Source organism: Python bivittatus, unplaced genomic scaffold (genome assembly GCF_059951505.1).
Source record: "Python bivittatus isolate LINGU-HERP-01145 unplaced genomic scaffold, Pbiv_v1 ctg000580_np1212, whole genome shotgun sequence".
NCBI classification, from domain to species: Eukaryota; Metazoa; Chordata; class Lepidosauria; order Squamata; family Pythonidae; genus Python; species Python bivittatus.
In genome coordinates this window covers 5,589,317-5,611,459 of record NW_028277087.1, presented here as the reverse complement: position 1 = coordinate 5,611,459, position 22,143 = coordinate 5,589,317, and the positions used below count along the sequence as shown (strand labels likewise).

At 44.2% G+C, this 22,143-nt stretch overlaps 1 protein-coding gene across 1 annotated transcript; it reads left to right on the top strand.

Annotated features, from left to right (window-relative positions):
* The first annotated feature begins 1,322 nt into the window (after nucleotides 1-1,322).
* COPE (coat protein complex I subunit epsilon) lies at nucleotides 1,323-21,322 on the top strand. The gene is made up of 10 exons (XM_007438207.3): nucleotides 1,323-1,501; nucleotides 5,688-5,750; nucleotides 7,489-7,589; nucleotides 9,867-10,019; nucleotides 10,648-10,701; nucleotides 14,953-15,034; nucleotides 16,355-16,510; nucleotides 17,347-17,415; nucleotides 19,335-19,409; nucleotides 20,464-21,322. Exons 1-10 carry the CDS (start codon nucleotides 1,394-1,396, stop codon nucleotides 20,509-20,511), a joined length of 909 nt encoding a protein of 302 aa, XP_007438269.1. The 5' UTR covers nucleotides 1,323-1,393; the 3' UTR covers nucleotides 20,512-21,322.
* Nucleotides 21,323-22,143: the final 821 nt, after the last annotated feature.

The following is a 22,143-nucleotide window of genomic DNA, read 5'->3' as shown; positions in this document are numbered from 1 at the left end:
TAAAGCCCTACATGGCATGGCACCCGGTTGCCTGAGGGACCATCTCACCCCCATTATATTGACCCATGCCAACTGGTCAAGCAAAGAGGGTATGCTGTGGACCCCATCAATGAAAAAATGTCGACTGGCGGGGCCCAGAAGGAGAGCCTTCTCTGCCATGGCCCCTGCCCTCTGGAATACCCTCCCCCAGAGGCGAGGCAGGCCCCAAATCTCTTGTCCTTCTGGAAAGGAGCCAAAACCTGGCTCTGCCAACTGGCATGGGGCGAAAAAAGGGGCAACCAACCCTGGGGGTGGCTAGCGCCTTGAAGATGCTCCCATACGTTAACATCTTACTGAACACCAGCATCTTGGAAGATATTATTATTTGTGTATGTGTCTGATTTTATTTTATTTTTACTGTATTTTATATTGTTTTATTGTATTTTAATTAATATGTACAGTATTGTTGTTTTATTGTGAGCCGCCCAGAGTCACTTTTTCATGAGATGGGCGGTATCTAAATCTTAAATAAATAAATACAGTATAAATATAAAAAAAATCGAAGTTCCCATAGAAAGCTCTTCCTGGTGGTGGCTTATCAACGCCAGCGTGAAAATTATAAGAAGTCTCAAAGTTAGGATAGACGAGAGACGCTTTAGCTTGGTATTTTTGAAGCGCCTTAGAGAGGGAGGGCTCTTTGACACCTTTGAGAATGAGAAAACCTCTATTCAGAAGCCGACAGAAACAACGAGAATAGCTTTCTTCTCTTCTGGATTTTTTCCAGGCAAAAGCATGACGATTGTTGTTTGTACTAAAAAAAGCTACCAGGGAAGCGAATCCCACTAGATTCATCTGGGCTTTCTTCTTCTTATTCCAATATGAATCTTGAGGGATGCAGTGGCGCAGTGGTTTAATGACGCTGGACGTTACCGGCCAGAAATGGTCGACACTTCAGCGGTTTGAGCCCAAGCTCGGCGGGGTCGGCTCCCGTCTTGCGCCTTTAGCTCCTGCATAAATATAAAATAAAATAATAAAAAAATTAAAGCTCGAAAGCAAAGTAGATAAATAGGGCGAAGTAGATACATAGGTCGGCTCGGCTCGGCTCGGAATCGGGTGCCGGTTGCTGGACGAAGAGACTCGGTTTCCTGCGACCGCCAGCTAGGAAGGAGGCAATGGCAAACGACTTCCGAAAAAACCTTGCCGGGAAAACTGCAGGGACTCGACTCGTCCGGGTAGTCTCCTGGACCAGTCCCTTGATTGAAAGCGGATTTAAAAAAAAAAAACCCACTCGGTTTCCGATTGGTCCAGTGTCCATCTCTCTCAGCCAATCAATCGGCGTTTCCTACAGTGCCTTGCGTGGAAGGCGAAGGCAAAGACGTGTCAGGTTTGCGGCGGCTCTGCAGAGACGCGCAAGATGGCGACTCCCTCAGGTTCTGGTGAGGCCGACGAGCTTTTCGACGTGAGGAACAACTTCTACATCGGGGCCTCGCAGGCGGCCATCAACGAGGCGCAGCGAGTCAAGGTGAGGCGAGGGCCGGGGCAAATTGAGGGGTACATTCTGAAAAATGAACATAGGAAGGCAGCACCGGTTGAATCACTGCCTGATTCAGTGATCTGATCCTTGCCCATTTGGATATCCCCTAGCCTTTTTTAGTGCTTTTTTTTCCTAGCCTCTTTTTCTTCGTGTTCCCTAACGGTGTTAGACTACAGGTCCCATCATTCTCAGCCACCTGATGTCACTTCTTCAGTGAAAGGCCTCAGGTTCAGCGGGGGGCAATAAAATTGCAATTCTGGAATTATTTTTATGCTGGGTCAAAGTGCTGATTTTATAGAGGCTGGGTTATATATGAAAATGTTAATCCAAGAGATGCTGCTTTCTCCATATCTGTTTAGGGGAAGCAGCACTGGTTGAATCACTGCCAGTCACAAGTTTTTTTCTCTCTCTCTTTTCCATTTGGATATTCTCTAGCAGCCTTTCCTAACTCCGTTTTCACCAGAAATGTAAGATGTCCATTCCCATCATCCACAGTGAAATTATTTGTAGTCCAGTGCGTTTGGAGGCTCCCAGGCTTGGGTAGACAGGCAGGAAGATTGCAAGAAAGCACCAAGTGGTGCTTCCTGGGGCAAAGCCCCGGTTCTGTGCAGGTTGAATTTAGTCACTGCAAGACTAAGAAAGACATTCATGAAAGTGTTAACTCAGCATGTAGCTGCGGCAGAAGAAAAATAAATACATTTCATGCTAGGCAGCATTAAGGCAAAAGACATTACCAAAGATACCAGTATTGTAATCTGTGGAATCAAAACGCAGGACACAAATGCAGAATAATCAAGGCTTCACTGCAGTGTTTATTGAGCAGTACGTACTGGAGGGGGACCCCACCAGAAGTTAGTGGGAGGCACTCCCCTACAGGCAAAATGGATGCTCTGATATTTATGCAGTTCTACAAGAAGGGGGAGGGAAAAAGAACGTATACGCATACATATTCATATGATGATGCAGGCATACCTAAATAAGCAATAGTTCTCAAGTTACTCTCTGCCCCTCTGTTATCTGTTAACTGCTAGTAAAACAATAGTGTCACAGAGAAGAAGACACAAATTAGTTCAAGGTGCCAAATGCCAGGAAGAAGGCATTCTCCCTCAGGGCAGATGCCCAGGTTGCTATGGGAATGTTTGTGATAAGGAGTTTACAACTGGCCTGGTTCACATCAGCTTCAAGGATGCTTCCACGTTCCTTTATGTTTCAATCTTATTAAGGTGATCCCATTCATCTGAGGCCTCTAAAAACTTGTCTTTTTCACCCAAAGATATATTTTTCTCACAAATGCCTTCGTTTGAATGTATGATTCCACTGCAGTTGACCTGCTGGTTATGGTTTTATTCATTACGGGTCCAAATATTGTACGAGTGTGCCAAAGATTATCAAGGAACCAGAGAATCTTCCCTAAACACGCTGTTCAGAAGTGAGACCCAACTAATTCAGTGGGTTTACTTTTGAGTAAATGAGTATGGGGATTATAACATTAATTTATCAAAAAGGTAAGTGATGGTGGGCATATCAATTGTAGAAAACTATGCCTAGAGTGGAGGGGGAAATAGAACCTTAGTTCCACCTTCCTTAACAGGAGAATCAAAAGGGTTACTCAGCAATATTGAACAGAGGGGTGTTCAGGACAGATGGTGGCTGGATTCACTCAATGCACTGAACCACAAACTATCCAACCATGTTTTAGCCAAACATGTTTTGCAAACATAGCCTATGTCGTTCATTCACCATTGTTTCGTACGTCCAGTAAATGGTATTATAGTAAACTATCGCTCAGTTAACCATGATCAGATATGTCATTACCCCAAAAGAAATACGTTACTTCTTGCACTTTCCAATTTAACAATGCAATTTGCTACCTGTTATGTTATGTTATGTCCAGTTTCCTAAATTCTTCCTAAGATGAATTTGATTTAAATCGCTACTCAGGCTCATTTTAATTCTACAATAATTTCTAAGAAATGCACTCATTGTTTACTAGAATGTGAATATTCTTTAGTACAGGTAGATCTCGTTTAATGGCTGCCTTGTTTAGCAACCGTTCGAAGTCACAACAGTGCTGAAAAGGTAACTTTACGACCAGTCCTTGTATTTACGACTGTCCCAGCATCCCCACAGTCATTTGATCAATGTTTGGACACATTGCATCTGGTGGGCTTTTACAACCATTGCAGCATCCTGCGGTCATGTGATCACTGTTTGCATGCTTCACAACTGGCTTCCTGCAAGCAGAGTCAATGGAGAAGCTGGCAGTAAAATTGCAAATCACGGTCACGTGATGTCTCATTTAACGATCCACGGTGACTCAACAACCAAATGGGAAGTGATGTCATAAGTCTGTTGTGGTCACATGATGTTTTACTTAGCCACTGTGTCACTTAATGATGGAGTTCCCAGTTCTAATTGTGGTCGTTAAGCAAGGACTACCTGTATTCAGAGAGAAATGTAAATTTCATTTTTAGAAAGAACATACCTTCTAAACTAATTATTTCAGGAGAATGTTTTCAGCTTCAATTTCATTAAAAAATGGAATACTGATCTTAATATAAAGCAAGTACATGATTCAATGTTTTAGCTGTTTTTGGGTTTTCCCTAGTTTTGTGTGCTGTCCAGAGTCCACTGGTTTTGGGTGGCCAATAAATTTAAATAAATAATAAAATAGTAATAATAACAAATAATAACATATACTTAATGATTAAGAGTTGTGCATTTTTAAGGGATATTTTAGTAATAAAAGTCAAGGAGCACAGTGAAAAAATGGGACTAAGATTAAATATAAAGACCAAATAAATGGCAGTAGTCCAGCAATCACCCTTAGGGCTGATAGAGAAGACAATGAACTGGTGAATAGGATCATCAATAGGATCAGTCAAGTGGTTTTTAGGATGAACTATCGGCAGTAAAGAAACCAGCAGCCAAGAAATATATTTCAGAATAGGATTTGGTGGAGTAGTCATGGATGCCTTGGAAAATATATTCAGATGCTGTGATGCTGATCTACAAAGATCAGAATCGTGCAGGTTATGGTTTTGCCTATGACACTTTATGGCAGTGAAAGTTGGACTTTGAAGAAGCAGGATCAGAAGAGTATTGATGCTTTTGAACTTTGGGGTTGGAGAACACTCTTGAGAATACTGTGGATAGCCAAGGAAACAAAACAAATGGATCATAGAACAAATCCATCTCTCACTTGAGGGGAGGGGGGCACAAATGACCAGGCTCAAATTATCATACTTTGGACGCTTTACGTGAAGACCTCACTGGGAAAGGTGGAAGGAAGGTGGGTGGACTCAATTACAGCAGTGATGGGTGCACCATTGGACGATCTGAAGGACTCATTGGGGAGAGGTCATCCTGGAAAAGGCCTATGTGGTTGCTAAAAGTCAACACTGATGGCACAAATCAATTAATCAGAGGATGCTTTTGCTGTGGCTTGGTAATAGAACATTCATCCACAACTTCTAAATTATATTAAAAGTCATTGACCTATGTCTCTTTAAAGATGCAGATTTCTTTAATGTCGGTTACCATGTTTGATAACTTGCCTCTTCTTTCTGTATTAGAAAATCAAACAAATTAGTTGTTATATTCATAAATATGTATGGGAACTATGTTCATTTTTTTTACAAAGCAGCTTGGAAGAGTTCTATAATGTGATTTAAACCACATAAATTCTATTTCTGTTTATTCATTTTTACCCCACCTGATTTCCTGTGCCTTAACCTCTGAGGTGGTGGGAGGGCTTTTTCTGCTTTCTCTTGTTTGTGTTTATTAATATTTATTTAAAGAACCCATCAAATGCCTAAGGAGGATGGCTCTCGCCACAGGCTGTATAATGCTCTGGAACGGCATCATGTGTGGTTACAGGAACAAAAAGAAGTGTGGCTATCCTGTGATATCATATAGCCTAGAGGTGGTTTTTTGAATGTGCTAACTACAAATCCCAGCATCCATGGTGGCTGCAGCTGCTGAGAGTCATAGGTAGTACTGTATCGATAGAAAGTACCTAGAAATCACTGCATCCCAAAAGTAGGAATTTTATGTTTAAGTTAATCCATACATTTGTGGGTCTCAAGGTGTCCTGAGGCTTTTGGGAGGTGTTGTGCTTTGTTGTGTGTATGTGTGTACCGTTATGGAAATAACGTTTCTTTTCTCTTTTTAGCCATCCAGTCCAGAAAAAGAAGTAGAGCGGGACATCTTCCTGTACCGTGCATACATTGCACAGGTAGGCCAGGCTCTTCGAATGATTTGGGAAAGTGCCAAAATGGCGGCTGCCAGGTTTATCTGATGTTCTATACACGTGCCTTGGACTGAAATGTGCAGTTTTGTGTTTTTGTGTGGATTGCTTCTCTGTTAGGTTTCAATCAGAATTTAACTCCCTGAAGGGGCTCGTGATTAATATCGACAATATCTTGAACCCTGAATTGGTGACAGCAGCCTCCTTTGATTGCTAGCTATTCATCCAGATTCTAGGTGCTTCCTCCAGACCCCAGGTGGAGAATCTGTTGTTCTCTGGCTGCTGTTTGACTGCAGCTTCCATCAGACCCAGGAGTCGGGTGACAGGAATCATTGTCCACAGATTTCCTGTGAAACACAGATAGGGAAGCTACAAGGGAACTCATCTCTTGATAGATATCAGGATGCCAGCCTACGGAGACTGAGGGAGAGGTGTCATCCTAGCAGGCCAGGAGCACTTTCAAGGAGGGTCATGGCCAGTTCGTGCTAAACCAGGATTTGTCTTGGCAGGAAATGATTGATGTGGCAGGATATACAGCTCAGGTGCCCACTGACATCTCTCCTGTGTGGGTGTGATACAAAATGACAAAGGCCCCTTTGGTGGTTGAGGACAGGTGGGCAACCTGCAGTTTCTGAGTCCCCTTTTTGATCCCTTTGAAGCCCCATCGGTCATAATTTAATTTAACTTACTTTATTTAGCCGCCTCCTGACTCCAAACAACTCAGGGCAGCTCGCAGTGTGGCTGAGGACAGACAGTTTCCCTGCCATCTGAGTCCTGAGATGTGTACTAGGAAAAAAACCCCAAAACCAAAGACCCCCCCCCCAACTGTCCCACCCACATTGTGACTCTCATCCTTTCCCAAAATATTTGCTGCCCTAGGACACCAAATGCTTGCTCGTGTCTGATTTACAAGCCATTTAAATTGGGAGCTAGGCATGGATGTCCGCAGGGTACGGTCAATAAAGTCAAGATGGCAAGGCGAAGATTCTATCGTACCATCATGGGCCCCATCTTTACTTTTTTGACCATACTCTGCAGATGCCCCTGGAGCTAGGGATTAGCAGCTACTTGGATCCAGACCAGAAAAGATCCAGGGATGGGGTGGGGGTGCCGTTGTTACAGTCATTGGTTCCTCCTTAAAAAAGTCACATCTTTTCCTGAGTTCACATGGTAGCTGTATAGTTTCAGGAATACATGTGTTAAGGAAGTGCAAAAAGGGCGTAGCAAGGTGGTTGCACCTTAATGCTCTTTAACCCAAATGTGGTTAATTCCCAGGACTGCAAGGCTATTCTGCAAACTTCTTTAAGGTGCAGAGAAAGATGTAACTTCTTTAAGAAGGTACTTACAGTTGCAGTGAACTGGTGACGCCATTCTGAGGTCCCTTTTCTGCTTTGGATCTGAACAGCTGCACGTTTCTCTTAGATGTACTGCATCGTTCCTCTCAGAATAGTCAGAGGAACAAACCACAGTGTGTGTGGTAGCAGAAGCCTGTGGTCCTGGTTCACATGACATGCTGACAAACCAGAGGTGGAACGTCCATCATTTGTTAGTAGGAACCTTTGCAACAGGAACATGTTCAACTGAAACATACATTTGCATTTTGGATGCTGGCTTGCTGCAAAAGCAACTTAAAGCTTAGCATTAAAGACTCCTTTTATCTTGCCTGCAACATTCAGTTTTGCTCTTGGTAGAAACAGGAATTTGTTTTTCCCCCTCCTTTCCACAGCGCAAGTATGGCGTGGTGCTGGATGAAATCAAGCCCAGGGCTTCTCCGGAGCTCCAGGCTGTGCGGATGTTTGCTGAATATCTCTCCAAAGAGAGTCAAAGGTAAGTCTGGGACTTGAGTGCTACAATCTCCTGCAAGGAGAATTCTGTGTCTTCTTCACAAATCTGCAGGAATTGCATTTAGATTTTCCACCTTGGGATTTTTACAAGTTCTATATGCAAAGCATCTTTTGGGTGGCTAAACTTAGGCTGATTCTTTGGAGAACAACAGTATTGGATTTGTGGAGTCCTTGGTGCTCTCTGAGCTTGGTTGTTTGATTGCAGATGGTTTATTACCCAACTAGGTAAACATCATCAGTGCTCAGATCAGATTTTTTTTTTAAGTGGATGCCCTAAATTATATTTGTATGCACAAAGCAGGATATGTAGGGAAGATGACATTTGAAAGCGTGCTTTAAAAATAATGGTATCACCTTAATAAGAGGTGAGGATTTCCTTGAATCAAGCTCAGCATTTGGTTACTACATGATACATCCAGGCAGTTTTCTTACCAGCTGGCAGGGAATGGTTTGCCATTACAGGTAGTCCTTGCTTAACAACCACAATAGGGACTGGAAAATTGGTTGTTAAGCGGCGTAGTTGTTAAACAAGTCACCATGTGACCGGACCCGATTTTATGACCATTTTTACAATGGTCATTAAGTGAACCAGCTTCTCCAATGGACTTTTTTGCCGGAATTTGCTTAATGGCCACATGATTCGCTTAATGACTGTTGTAAAAAGTTTGCAAATCACAATCACGTGATCACAAGGGGGTGCGACAGTTTGCAACGGTCATAAGTGTGAGTACATGTCATAAAGCACTTTTTCTGAGGCCATTGTAACTTCAAACTGTTGTTAAACGGTCATTAAGTGAGGACTACCTGTACTGCCTCATAGAGGAGCTTTTTTTTTTTTTTTAACTTCTCAGTCTACCTTGCAGGCCTGGTATTTCCACAGAATCTGTCATCTAAACTGGGTCAGCTTTTTGAGATAGCCAAGGTGACTTGGTGCTGCCACCTGCTGTGGTATTGTCTTGGTGCTACTCCTTCACCTGTCCTGCCTAGCAGGCGTCGTCCTTTCTACTAATGAAATGGCAATTAGGCACTTTAAAAATGAAGAGATGTGTATCAAGCAGCTAGCCTCCTTCACAAGAATCAGAGGCCGGACATTTATGGGAATACTTCAGAGGGGGAGGGGCATCTTGTGTTGCAGAAGCTTTCCTTCTTTTAGAGGTAGGACTGTGCAATGCTTCAGATGTGATTTGGAAAAGGTGCTTGAGTACATGTGAGAAAGTGAGTGTGGCAGCTGCCTGAGGCTCATTAAAGCAGTTGTGTCTTTTTCCAGGCTCATCTAGGAAAAAAAACTTATCTCCTTCAGACCTTGGAAAGCCGCTGCTGTCAGTCAAACAAGCCCGCTTAAATTTTAAAAACTCATTGTCTGGCTTGACAGAAAGGCTCTCTCCTTTGCCTCTCCTTTCATCATTGTCAAAAAGCAAATGCAGCCATTTGGGTCTTAAGAAAAATGCTGATGTCTCTGTAAGAATATAAGGTCGACCCCAAGTTGCAGAATAGTGTATTTTTTTAATTCTCCAGAATTCTTCATCCGTTTCAGTGATAAGCAGGTTGAAGAAGCTTGGTTCAAAAAAAATAATCTGGGTTCACATATTGAATTAAACCATGGTTTCTCATCCATGATTTGTTGAATAAATGCCTATTGGGTGGATTTACACAATTGAATAAATGTCAAAACTGAATAAATCATATTATGGTTCAGTATGATTATGTGAACCTAGCCCCTACAGAAGGAGGTTGCAGCTGTGTCTATCTGGCTTTATCAGATTTGGTTTTGGTAGTTCCTAGGACTCTTCTGAGATGATTAGGATAAATTAATCACAATGGTTAATCCCCCCAAAAAATATACTACCTATGAAACTTGCACGTTACTTCCATCTTTTAGGAAAGTACTGGCTCCTTGGGAGAAAAAATAGCAGAAATTAGCAAGCTTTTCTAGGCACAAAGCTGAAGATAATTTTAGGTGGTGTGGTAAATAAGCAAGTGAGTCCGGGGCAAACTGAGTAGCTCTCCTGACAAGTCAGAGGCGAAAGACAGGGTCCAGCCTTCATCTGCCTAGCCACAAATAAAATAGAGATAACGGATTCTGGATTCTGCTCGGAGCAGCTTAGAACAACATGTCAAGGGTGTTCCATACTTTTCATATTCCTGCTGCTGAATTTGTGGAAGTTTTGGCCTCTGAACAGCTGCTTATAGAGAATCTGTGGGTTGCTCCCATCTTGGGGGACACTGAGGTTTATTTGACCTTCCCCTCCTCTCTTAATAGGGATGCCATTGTGGCAGAGTTAGATAAGAAGATGGGCAAGAGCATGGAGGTCACTAACACGACCTTCCTGCTGATGGCGGCTTCAGTCTACTTCCACGACCAGAACCCCGATGCGGCGCTGCGGACCCTTCACCAGGGCGACAGCTTGGAGTGGTAAGCGGACTTGGCCCCTTTTTTTCTTGGATGCGCCATGCGCAAGCCTGTATCCCATTGTCGCTTCTCACCAATTACCTTAGAATAATTGTATCTCCATAAAGAAGGACTTATCACTCATCCCATTGAAAAAAATTAAGTTGAATCACAATCTGTACCTCCCATTGTTCTAATCCTATATCCAGTTGGCAAGAAGCTTTCTACTCTGCTTCTGGAAGCCTTATGTGTTCAAATGATGATACATTTCCCCTTGGGGAGATTCTTTTTTCCTCCCTTCTTCTCTTAATCTAGTTTGTGAGTCACCTTTCTGCAGATTTACTCCAGGTGATTAAACGACTGGCTTATTAACAACTTGCTATAATACAAAAAGGCAAAGGCCATAGAAATTGAAGTTACTAAGGTGTGAGAGACCATGAACAGAACCTCCCATTCCAAGAAGGAGCTCGGTCAGTGCACAAGATGGATTTGTGCGAAGGCTCTGCTGACTGGCCATGGCTCCCACCTGCTCCTTGAGCAAGAGCCACTGGTCCAGAAGGACCCCTTAACTGTACTTCAACTCAGTCTGAGGGCATGCAATCACCTGTGGCCTCCCAGCTCCAGTCCCTAAAACTGTTCTCTTTCTTTCTAGCATGGCCATGACTGTCCAGATCCTACTAAAACTGGATCGTCTGGATTTGGCCCGGTAAGTTCCCCAGTCTGTCAGCACCACTCATCCTGCCTATTTTTTAAAATATGTGGAAATGAATTTAATTATTGTAGTGTTTATCATTTTTAATAGTAATCATAATTTTTATTATTTATTTATGTATGTATAAGAGTGATCTTAGGCATCTCTTCCTAGTCCACCATGATGCTTTTGGTATTTTGTTGCAATTCAGCTGGTTTCACAGTACTTCTGTGCTCAGCTCCTCACGCGAGGATCTAATTTTAACGGGGCAATGAAAGAACGGGAGGGAACTAAGGCATTCAAACTTGCTATAGAATTGGTGGGGACAGCTTGGGGAGGGCATTTTTTTACCATTATTTTTGGCTTTTTGGTCTTGCTGGGGAAAGAAACTCACCAGGGTGGGTGGGGTCAATTTTTATGATGTTTATTATTAGGCTTTTCATTTTCTTAAAATGTAAAATTTGCATTAAGTCTGCTGGAAGTTTTAACACAGCTCTTTTATAGATTAAATAAGCAAAGAAAGGTGAGAAATATGCACTGCTGAAAATGGCCATTTTGCTGGGGGAGTTTTGGAGATTGGGGGGAGTGGACAAATATGAGGCTGAGATGTATGTCATCTGTGGATCCCAGGTAGCCCACCTCTGCGTTGGAAGTTTGGTTTTTTGTTTTTTTGTTTTACATTTCCTTAGAACAGCATTGTTTGTTGAGGAGTTGTTATGTTTTCAAATGTGTATTCATCTGTCTCACAAAATGTTGATGGTGCCTGTTGGGAAAGGAAGGAAATTGAGAAACCAGGGTGTTAAGTAGCTATAACTACTGATCATATCTTATGAAGGACTTTGTTGAGGCAGACTTTTTCCTCCTTGAGAACTTAAGAGCCCTGCCGGATCAGACCGTCACCTCATCTAGACCAGCTTGTTGCATTAGTAGTGATCAGCTGGATGTATTTGGGAAGCTCACAAGCCTGACCTGGTAGAGAGTATAGGTAGTCCTCACTTAACAATCATTTGTTTAGTGACTATTTGAAGTTACAGTGGTGCTGAACAAAGGGACTTACAACTGGTCCTTGCACTTACAACCATCGCAGCATACATGATCGCGATCCAGGTGCTCGGCAACCAGCTCACACTTATGATGGTTGTGGCATCCTGGGGTCATTTGCAACCTTCCCAGATGGCTTCCGGCAAACAAAATCAATGAAGAACCGCATGATTTGCTTAATGGCTGCTGCAAAAAAAGGTCGTAAAATTGGGTGCGACTCGCTTAACAACTGTCCCGCTTAACAACAAATTTTCTGGTCCCTATTGTGGTCATTAAGTGAGGACTACCTGTAGCCCACTTCCATGTTGCTTTCCAACATTGATATGTATGGATGCTGCCTGCAATTCAGAAACTACTGAACAGCCATGAATAGTAGCCTGATCATCCATAACCTTGGCAGGTCCCCTTTTCAAACCATCCGAATTGGCTGTCATTATCGAACCCCTGGCAGTGAATTCCACAATTCAATTATGCATGATATAAAAACACTTTCCTTGGTCCTGAATCTCCCTTGCATTGTAAAAGTTCTTTCGGCACCCCCCCACCTCCCAATGAAAGCTCTGCCTATGCAATGAGTCATCAGGTGGGGAAAAAACCCACCCCTGTTGGCATCTTTGCCTTTAAAGCTTTATTTCCACCTCTGGACCTAGGACATGACACAGGAGGAAAAGGGATTGTGCAGGAGAAGGAATTTGAAGCCACTTGAAGCCACTGCTGCTTAAGTATACAAAGTTCTTGCAGTTTTCAGCCAAAATGGAAAAAGTTCCAGGAGAGAAGCTAAAATTGCTGATCTAGTAGAGCAGAACTTGCTTTCCGATATTTCCCTTTACTGCAGCTTCCTGGGATGATGATGATGATACTACATCTACATCTCCTCCTCCTCCTCCTCCTCCTCCTCCTCCTCCTCCTCCTCCTCCTCCTCCTCCTCCTCCAAATTTGTCACCGTCCATCTCATTAAAAAGGGATTCCGGGTGGTTTACAGAGAATATAAAGTTAATTAAAAATACAATATAAAAGTAATCTTAAACAAACAATAAATTCCAAGAATTGATGATAATTGGCTCGTAGCCCAGGGAGCGTCATCCGAGCGCCAGCCACCCCCAGGATTGCTTAAAATTCTTCTCGCCCCACGCAAGCTGGCAGAGCCAGGTCTTTAGTCCTTTCCAGAAAGCTGGGAGGGTGGGGGCCCACCACACCTCTGGGAGGAGAATATTTCAGAGGGTGGGGGCAATGGGAGAGAAGGCTCTCCTCCTGGGCCCCGCCAGCCAACACTCTCTCGCTGACGGGGTCTGCAACCAGCCCTTTCTGCCTGACGGGGTGGGACAGGTTGATGTGATGGGGGTGAAACCTCAGGTTGCCTGGACCCATGCCATATAGGGCTTTAAAGGTAATAACCAACACCTTGAATTGAACCCGGAAGCAGACTGGGACCTAATGCAGCTCCTGCAGTAAAGGTATTATATGTGCCGTCCTTGGGGCACCCAAGATTGTCCGTGCGGCTGCATTTTGAACCAGCTGTAGCTTCTGGATACTCTTCAAGGGTAGCCCCATGTAGAACGCATTGCAGTAGTCTAACCGAGAGATGACCAGGGCATGAGTGACTAACTGGAGAGCCTCCTGATCCAGGAAAAGGTATAACTGGCGCACCACACAAAATTGAGCAAAGGCCCTCCTGGCCACGATTGCCATCTCCTCCTCGAGCAGGAGTCGTGAGTCCAGGAGGACTCCCAGATTATGCACCAGGTCTGTCTGGGGCAGTGCAACCCTGTCAAGAACCAAAGATGACAAAGTCCTAGATCTTGAGGCTCCCCGTATCCACAGCCACTCCGTCTTACCAGGGTTCAGCTGAAGCCTGTTGTCCCCCATCCAGACCCCCACAGCCTCCAGGCATCACGAAAGGGTGGTCACGGCATCACTCAAGTCAACCGGGATGGAGATGTATAACTGGGTATCATTTGCATATTATTGCTGTGCCAAGCCGAACAGAGTTGGTATGAGATCCAGGACATGAAATTAAAACTGATTTGCTCTTTAGTGTGACGTGGAAGATCTTCCACGTCACACAAGGAAGTGACAAGAGGGAGTTAAATTGAACCTGAATGTCGTTCTCTCCTCCCTGAACTTTGCCAACCCCCAAAATTCAATTATTTGGCTTCAGAAAATGACTGAATAGAAAATTGTTTATTGCTTCTCCTTTGCAAACGGCACCATCTTTTTTTTCTTTTGCTGTTGGTTTCTTTTTATGATTTCTATTTTATGGGTTTAACTTCTTATGACTTTTGAAATTGGTTAATTGATATATATTGTACCATTGACATTTGATTGGCATGTAATTCGTTAAGAGTCTCTAAACTGTGGTAGATAAAAACCCAATCAATTTAAAGCTCACCTGGTGTCACAAAAATTATAAGGGTTTGACTATCTCCTAAGTCTTTAGGACAGTGGTCTGCAACCTTTTTGAATCCACGGTACAATATTGAATATAGCAGTAGTTCTGTGGCACACCAGAAAATTATTAATTGTATACAGTATACATACTGTATTTTTAAATGTGTAAGACACGATTTAAGGGGAAGGGGTTTTTTTTTTAGATTTTTTTATCCCGCCTTTATTATTTTTTATAAATAACTCAACACGGTGAACACACCAATACTCCTTCCTCTTCCTATTTTCCCCACAACCACCACCCTGTGAGGTGAGTGGGGCTGAGAGAGAGGGACTGGCCCAAAGTCACCCAGCCATTTTCCATGCCTAAGGTAGGATTAGAACTCGCCGTCTCCTGCTTTCTAGCCTGGTGCCTTCACCACTAGACCTTTTTTTTTTTTTTTAATATCGGCACTGTATTGACTATATGGATTACCCAGAATATACATAATAGAAGAAAAAAATGGAAAAAAACATAAGACAGAAATCTCATGGACACGAGAAGCAAGCCCTTGGTATACCTGTGTGCCGTGGAATGCCGGTTGAGAACGGCTGCTCTAGGAGACAGGCCGGAGTCAGTAAGTAGAGGCCTAACTTTGCAAGTGAAAGTTCCCTGTTCAGTCCCTCGTATTGTCGGTTTTAAACGAGGAGGTTGCAGGCCATGGATCAGTACAAAATAGGGTGGCTTCAGCTGCCCCCTGAGTGCCTGCCATGTGACGCTTACCCTACAGGGAGACCAGCAAGAGGTCTGGGGTGCTTTTTCACTCATGTGCCCCCTTCTACCTTCCTCCCTCTCTTCAGAAAAGAGCTTAAGAAGATGCAGGAACAAGATGAGGACTCCACGCTGACGCAGCTGGCAACCGCATGGGTGAACCTTGCGATGGTAGGTGTCTTCCACTTGCAGTCGGGCACTAAGGGGAAGCCAGATGTAGCAGGGGTGAATTCAAGCAACTTTCAGCCATCTGGGGAATGGAAACGGTGGAACGGCAGCTCCCAAAATTCCCACAGATAGGCTGTGCTAGCTAGGAATCCTGGGAGACGCAGTCCCGAGTTATCAGGAGGTTGGGACTGGCAGCTTACCGTTGTTATGCTGGGTATAAATAGCCATTTGCTGGAATTTGTTCCAATGGGGGGGAAAACAGCTCTGCCAAAAATGGGTTACGATGGGCTACGGTGGTATTTTTCAAACTTGGCCCCTCTAAGATGTGTGCAGTTCAACTCCCAGAATTCCCCAGCCAGCCATTCTGGGAGTTGAAGTCCACACATCTTAGAGGGGCCAAGTTTGAAAAACGCTGAGCTACGGTGAGATAGCCAACAAACCTCTTCCTTCACCTTTTCACTCCAATCTCAGCGTCAATTTAATGCATTTGTAAAAGTTTATAGGAGAGTATGGAGATCATGGCTGTCCCTTTTCCCCTTTCCCCTCCCTCTCAGCAGCTCCCACCCATTCAGAGGTGCTCTTTAGAGTGATGATCCTCTTGGATCAGACCAGATTTCTGCCTGTCTCCCACCAGTAGCCAGTGAGTTGCTTTGGAAAGGCTCTGATGCCTGCAGACGCTGGCACTGAAGTTTCTGCTTCTGAATGGGCTGTTTGCTGGGTTGCAAAAACCATCAGATGGGATGGATTCAGAAGAGAGATTAGACAAGTTAATCTCCCTTCTGAATCCATCTGAGATGGTAGTATTTGCATCTGAGCTCTTGGTGAATTCTACAGTTGCAGTATGGCTCTAATGACAGTGCCCCTCTCTTTTCTCAGCTGAATGCTTGACCGGTTCTCTGGTTAGAAGGGATCTCAGAGGTCATTTAGTCTAACCCCCGCTAGAGCATCTCTAACAGATGACCATCCAGACTCTGAAGGAAAACACACCATGTAATGTGTCAGGCTTTCCAACCTCAGCAACTTCAAGAAATGTGGACTTCAACTCCCAGCAATCCCTGACCAGCAAGGCCATTGCTGAGAATTCTGGGAGTTGAAGTCCACATACCTGGAAGTCAACAAGGTGGGAGAAGCATACACTAGTCCACCATCATTCTCCTCCAGCTGTCCCAGTTCTCCCAACCAAAGTTTTCATATTAGGTGTAATCCTGAAATGGTTTAAATCCTCAGCATTGAATTTATTGGGGGGGGGGATTTCTGAGGCACCCTGAATATGCATGCAGACTGAATGTTTAAAATAGGATTTCTTGATGTCTTGCTCTGCAGGGTGGTGAAAAATTGCAGGACGCTTATTACATCTTCCAGGAGATGTCGGAGAAGTGGTCACCCACACTGCTGCTCCTGAACGGCCAAGCTGCCTGCTACATGGCTCAGGGCAAGTGGGAAGATGCCGAAGGGGTGCTCCAGGAGGCTCTCGACAAGGTGGGCTTTTCCCCAGAAATCAGGCTGAAACGCAATCCTATCCAAGTCAGGGGGCAATGAGGATCATCAGAAGATTGAAAAGTCAGCTTACAGGGAGTGCTGGAGGGAAATGAGTATGCTTAGTTTTTCCTTATTTCCCTATTTTTCTTTTATTGACCAAGTGCAAAAAGAAACAAATGAGCAAACATACAGGGCATATAGTGACACATACATGGGATTGACAGCACTTTTCAAGGATCAAAAAGAGTATTACTCAGAAGATCAAGACGTCTTCTCTTACCCTTCAAGAGTGCAAGACATCAAATAATGGATTTAAACCAGTGTTTCTCAACCTCAGCAACTTTAAGATGTGTAGTCTTCAACTCCCAGAATTCCTCATGGGTGGGGTATTCTGGGAGTTGAAGACTACACATCTTAAAGTTGCTGAGGTTGAGATACACTGGTTTATGCTGGCTGGGGGATTCTGGGAGTTGAAGTCCACACGTCTTAAAGTTGCCAAGGTTGAGAAACTCTGCTCTTGGGTAATGGCAAGTTATCTGACGCAAGGATGATCCGTTGTCCACTGGAATAAATCCTAGGCTAGATGGATCAGTGGCTGATCGGGTTTCTGCGCATCACTTGTCTGAAAAATCAAATAATTGCTTCCTTCTTGGCCTGCGGAAATTCTTGGCCCGTCTGGTTCAATCTCACTACCAAATTATGGGAGCCCTCCAAGAATCACTTTCAGTCAGAATAGAGAGTCTTCAGCTACACCAATGAAGCAACTTTGTCTGGAAGAAAACCACATATCTGGTTCCTATTCAGCGCTGATTTTTGTGCCTTTCTCCCCTCTGCAGGACAGCAGCCATCCTGAGACCCTGATCAACTTTGTAGTCCTCTCACAACACCTGGGGAAACCCCCAGAGGTAAGCTCTCTCAATTTGCCTCTAGGGGAAAAAAAAGGAAAAAGAATTTTGATTCTTTTGACCATACCTGCAGTCACTTCTCTCCTTCGCCAGTATCAGAGTTCAAAGAGCTTGAATCATCTTTCATCTCCGGTCCAACCATTTCAGGAACGTTTCCAGATTCAGTCTGCACCATCTCCTTGTACAGACTTGGAATGGCCTACTTACAGTTCCCAGTTCTCTTTCATACTGCAAAATAGTACTTGCAATTAAAACCAAAAATGAATTGTGCAAGAAAAAAGCCAAAGAAAATTGTAATAGGCAGTTTTAAGATGACCGTCCGCCCCCAAATGAGAAATCCTGGTCACGCACGTGATGTGCCTTTGTTACTTTTGTTTTGCATCACTGTTCCTGTCTGATCTATCTTCTTCCCCCAAATGTTACATGTGGCCTTAAACATTGCTTAGATCAGTGTTTCTCAACAGTAGCGACACTAAGATGTGTGGACTTCAGCTCCCAGAGTTCTGGGAGCTGAAGTCCATACATCTTAAGAGTTGCCAAGGTTGGGAGACACTGACTTAGATAGAAGAGACAAATGTTCTGATACAAGTAAGCCAGGATTCTGAATCTCTCCTTTAATCAGTGTTTTACTTCTGCCTCTTTTGGGTAACTATAAGCCAGGGCTGGGCCCCCAAATCCTCCCCCAGCCTGAATGGCTGGATCCAACATGTTTTCACCTTTTTCAGGGTTTGGAGAGTGGGGTAAAATTGTTCTCCTTAAAAATCCAATAAAAGAGATTGTTTTTCCATGAGTGGAAAAGTTAAGGGACAGCAGAGGTTAAGCACCATTTCCTCCCTTAAAACTTCCCCCCAACCTGCAAACCGGGCCAAGTATTTCAGGGATCTGACCGTTCCTGTGATCAGAATACCAGTCCCCAGATAGAGCACCCAAAAAAATTAAATTCAGCCCTCTTATTCAAAGGAGCCATTAAATTCTTGTTAACCCACACAACCACACCCTAAGCACCTAATGGACACTCCGATCAAGCCAATTTCTCTCTCTGCATTGGGGCACCATTCCAATCCTATCATGTTTCTTTTTGCAAGATTTTTATTCAAGAGAATCATTTGGCCAGATGACTTTAAGCCAATGTTTTTCAAACTTGGCAACTTTAAGATGTGTGGACTTCAACTCCCAGAATCCCCCAGCCAGCCATGCTGGCTGGGGGATTCTGGGAGTTGAAATCCACACATCTTAAAGTTGCCAAGTTTGAAAAAAACTCCTTTAAGCCATTTGTCTGGAGAGCCACCCATCCAGGTTGCTTTTAGTGGAATCCTGCACTCAGCACGGAATGGAATTAAGGCCTTAAAAGATTCCTTCCAATTCTAAGATTCTCAGACGCAGGAATAACTGATTAAGGGTAATTAATTGCAGTCATGTCCTTGATGAGTTTGGCTCCTCTCTCCACTGCCATTTTTGGCATGGGGGGGAAGTGGGAACTGGCCCTGGCCACCTCTTCTCCCTTGACTCCTCTGACCCCTGGCTGCAAGCACACATTCAGCCAGCCGCAGCAAAGGAAACTGCTAGGGAAGTTTTTCTTTGGTTTTCCCTCCGCGCTTGTTCCTGTTTCCTCGACCAGGGAGCCAATTTCCATCACCCCCTCTCTCCTTCCAAATCCATTGTGCATTTCTGGGCAGCTCGCCTGAAATCCTTCCTCCCGCAGCCACGTCTGTTGGGATTCCCTCCACTGCGTGGGAACGGTCAGAGGTCACCCAGTTCTCAATCAGCCTCCTGCTGACACGGAAGACCAGCCCGCTCTTCCCACTCCAGCGGCCTTTCCCTTTGGGAGCGGAATCTGCTCCTTTTCCTGCTCACGGGACTTTTTTTCCATCGTTTTCATTGCTCAGCGCTTTGGTTCCGTCCCTTCTGCCTTCTTTTAGGTGACCAACCGCTACCTGTCGCAGCTCAAGGATGCCCATAAAAATCATCCGTTCATAAAGGAGTATCAAGCTAAGGTAACACGTCTCTTCTCTTTGGCTTTGCCTTCTGCTCTAAAGATAGCTGTCATCTTTTTAAAAAGGCGTTCTTGCTGTTTTCCAAGCATTGCAAATGGTTGTGAGGCCCTACGTACGGTGCCATAAAAGAAGTTTGTCAGGCTCAAGTATAAGTAACCTTGGGAATAAATCAGATAATGGTTCACCCTTCACAGAGTGCATTGCTGGCTGAGTCCAGTTCTGGGGGTTGCTCAGGTAGCAAAGAAGTAATAAGCAGTGTGTATCTCCCTCCCCCACCGCCCACTTTTACTTAGACAAGCCCTTAAAATGGGGCTTTTTTCCCAGGCCTTGGGCTAGAGCAGGCCTGATTTGTGAGTTGGTGGTTGTCTGTCTCCAGATATTCTTTTTGTCTTATGTGGATGGTTTTATTTTAAACTTTGTATAATGTGCACCTCCCTGAGTTGTAATCAAGTTAGGCAGCTTGCAAATGGAATGAATGGACAAGTTATTCCTTGATGACAGGCCTTTCTGCCATGCATGCCCACAAAAGTTGAGCGGTCCAATCCGGGAAGTTACTTGGACTTCCGATCATGCAGAAATGCAATGGACAACCCCTTTTGTAGAGAGGTACTTTGGTTATTATCAGATTATTACTGGGCTGACATCACAATCTGGCAGGTCTCCATCTCAGAATGAGGGGTTGGAAGGGACCTTGTGAGCCCTAGGCCAAGGTTTCTCAACCTCTGCAACTTTAAGATATGTGGACTTCAACCCCCAGAATCCCTCATCAGCATGCTGGAAATTGGAAGTCCACACCTCTTAAAGTTGCTGAGGTTGAGAAACACTGATCTAGGACAACCACCTGGCATCACGCCCAGAATTGGACACAGCACTCCAACTGTGAAATAACCAGTGTAGATAAGGGGAGACCATTAATGTCCTTTGACCAGGACACACAACTTCTGTTCATGCAGCCCAAGATTGTATTGACCTTTTTAGCTGCTGCAATGTGGATTTGTTTTTCCCCCTTAGAATGAAAACTTTTTTCTCTCTTTCTTTGTGTTCTGGGCTAAAGGAGAATGACTTTGACCGCCTGGCCTTACAGTATGCTCCCTGTGCATGATACCTCAAGCCTACAGCATCTTGTGAAGTTGGATTCTGCCCAAACACCTTGCAGGAATCCCCCTCTCTGTCCTAGTACAAGCTGGACATTTCCCTCAGTTGGCAACAGGCAGCAGAGCAATCCAGGTTTTCCGCTGCCATTTCTCCAGTGTCTTTGGGCTCTTGTTTTAAGCAAACACAGGGTGGAATAGAGACTTGGAAATTCCAGATCTTTCAACATTCTCAGTAAATCCTCCATTAGGTTTGCCTGTAAGACAGTTTCCAGTTTGAAAACATTGACTACCTTTGTATCAGATTATTGATCCAGTGAGCCGGTTCCTCCTCCGAGTGGCTCCCCCAAATCTGTGTTGGGGAAGGAGCCTTCCCATACCTGTTTCCTGGATTCTTTTCACAGACACAGCTGCACGTTGAGCATGGGCCCTTTTCAGGACATGCATGATCCTCCCTGGGTATTTTAAGGATCTTTCTTTTTCTCTCATTTGTAACTGAAGCACAGGTTACCCAGCAGGTTCCTCTGTAGTGAAAAAAATGTGATTTTGCTGGCTTTTTAAGATGGAAGTTGTAGTCCAAACTGTCTGCAAGGCTTGGGGAAGTTTGTCCTAAATTTCCTCTTGTAGGCCAGGTAATGGCACATGCAGGGTTAAAGTTTAAGAGTGGCTGGGCTTGCATAATCCTGGTTAGCTGAACCAGAGTGAGAGAAAGTTTGTGAACCCTTTAGAACTGTCCATCACCCTGCAGCACTAAGATTCCCAACATGATCTAAAATGGTATTAGGTGGAAAGACTCTGTTAAATAAAAAAACCCACACCAAACACTGGACTTCATCATGCCTTTATCGAAGGATTTATAAACTTCTCACCAGGATTACTTCGGGGGGGGGGGGGCTGCGTGACAAACTGCTCACACAAGTTTGATTCACACGACACACTGGACCAAAATGTGGTTGGCTGCTTTGCACTTTGGTGTCTTGTGTGAACCTAGCCAGCCACTGTCTGACTTCACACATTCTGCTAGCCCACAATATGGTCTGTTTGGATTTATGGAGTGGGTGCATTCAGCTATTTTGGCATGTAAGCCCTGGTTTACAGCTTAATATGTGACTTCAGCCAATTGAGGTGTACTCAATAAAACTATTATACAAAAATCATGGCCCAACTAAATTGCAACTTCTAGCCAACCTTGGCTGACCTCAAAAACCTAAGCAGGGCCTGACCTGGCTAATATGTTAATAGAGAACCACTAAACCAGGGATGTAGGCAGACTGGAAAGTTCAGAGGGAATCACTGGGAAAGTATTTCTTTACTTGCTAAAAATCCCGTACAAGAACACGTCCATGTAGTCACCTGGAGTCAAGCTTGATTCGAAAGAGACTTCACAAACACCCCACTCAATGTTCGTGTTGATGGCTGGAAAAAACAAAGCTGTGCAGTGTCAGATTTTTGTCCTTGGATGGGAGAACACCAGGAAATCTTAGAGCTACAGAGTAGACTGGGAAATGAAAAAAAATTCTGTGAAGGCGGCCACAGCAAACCACTTCCCTGTTGCTGCCCCAAAAACAATGTGAAACGTCCATGAAAATACTTGGCCTCGGGTTCAGCTTGGAGACCTCATAAACCCAAATGCATAATGAGTG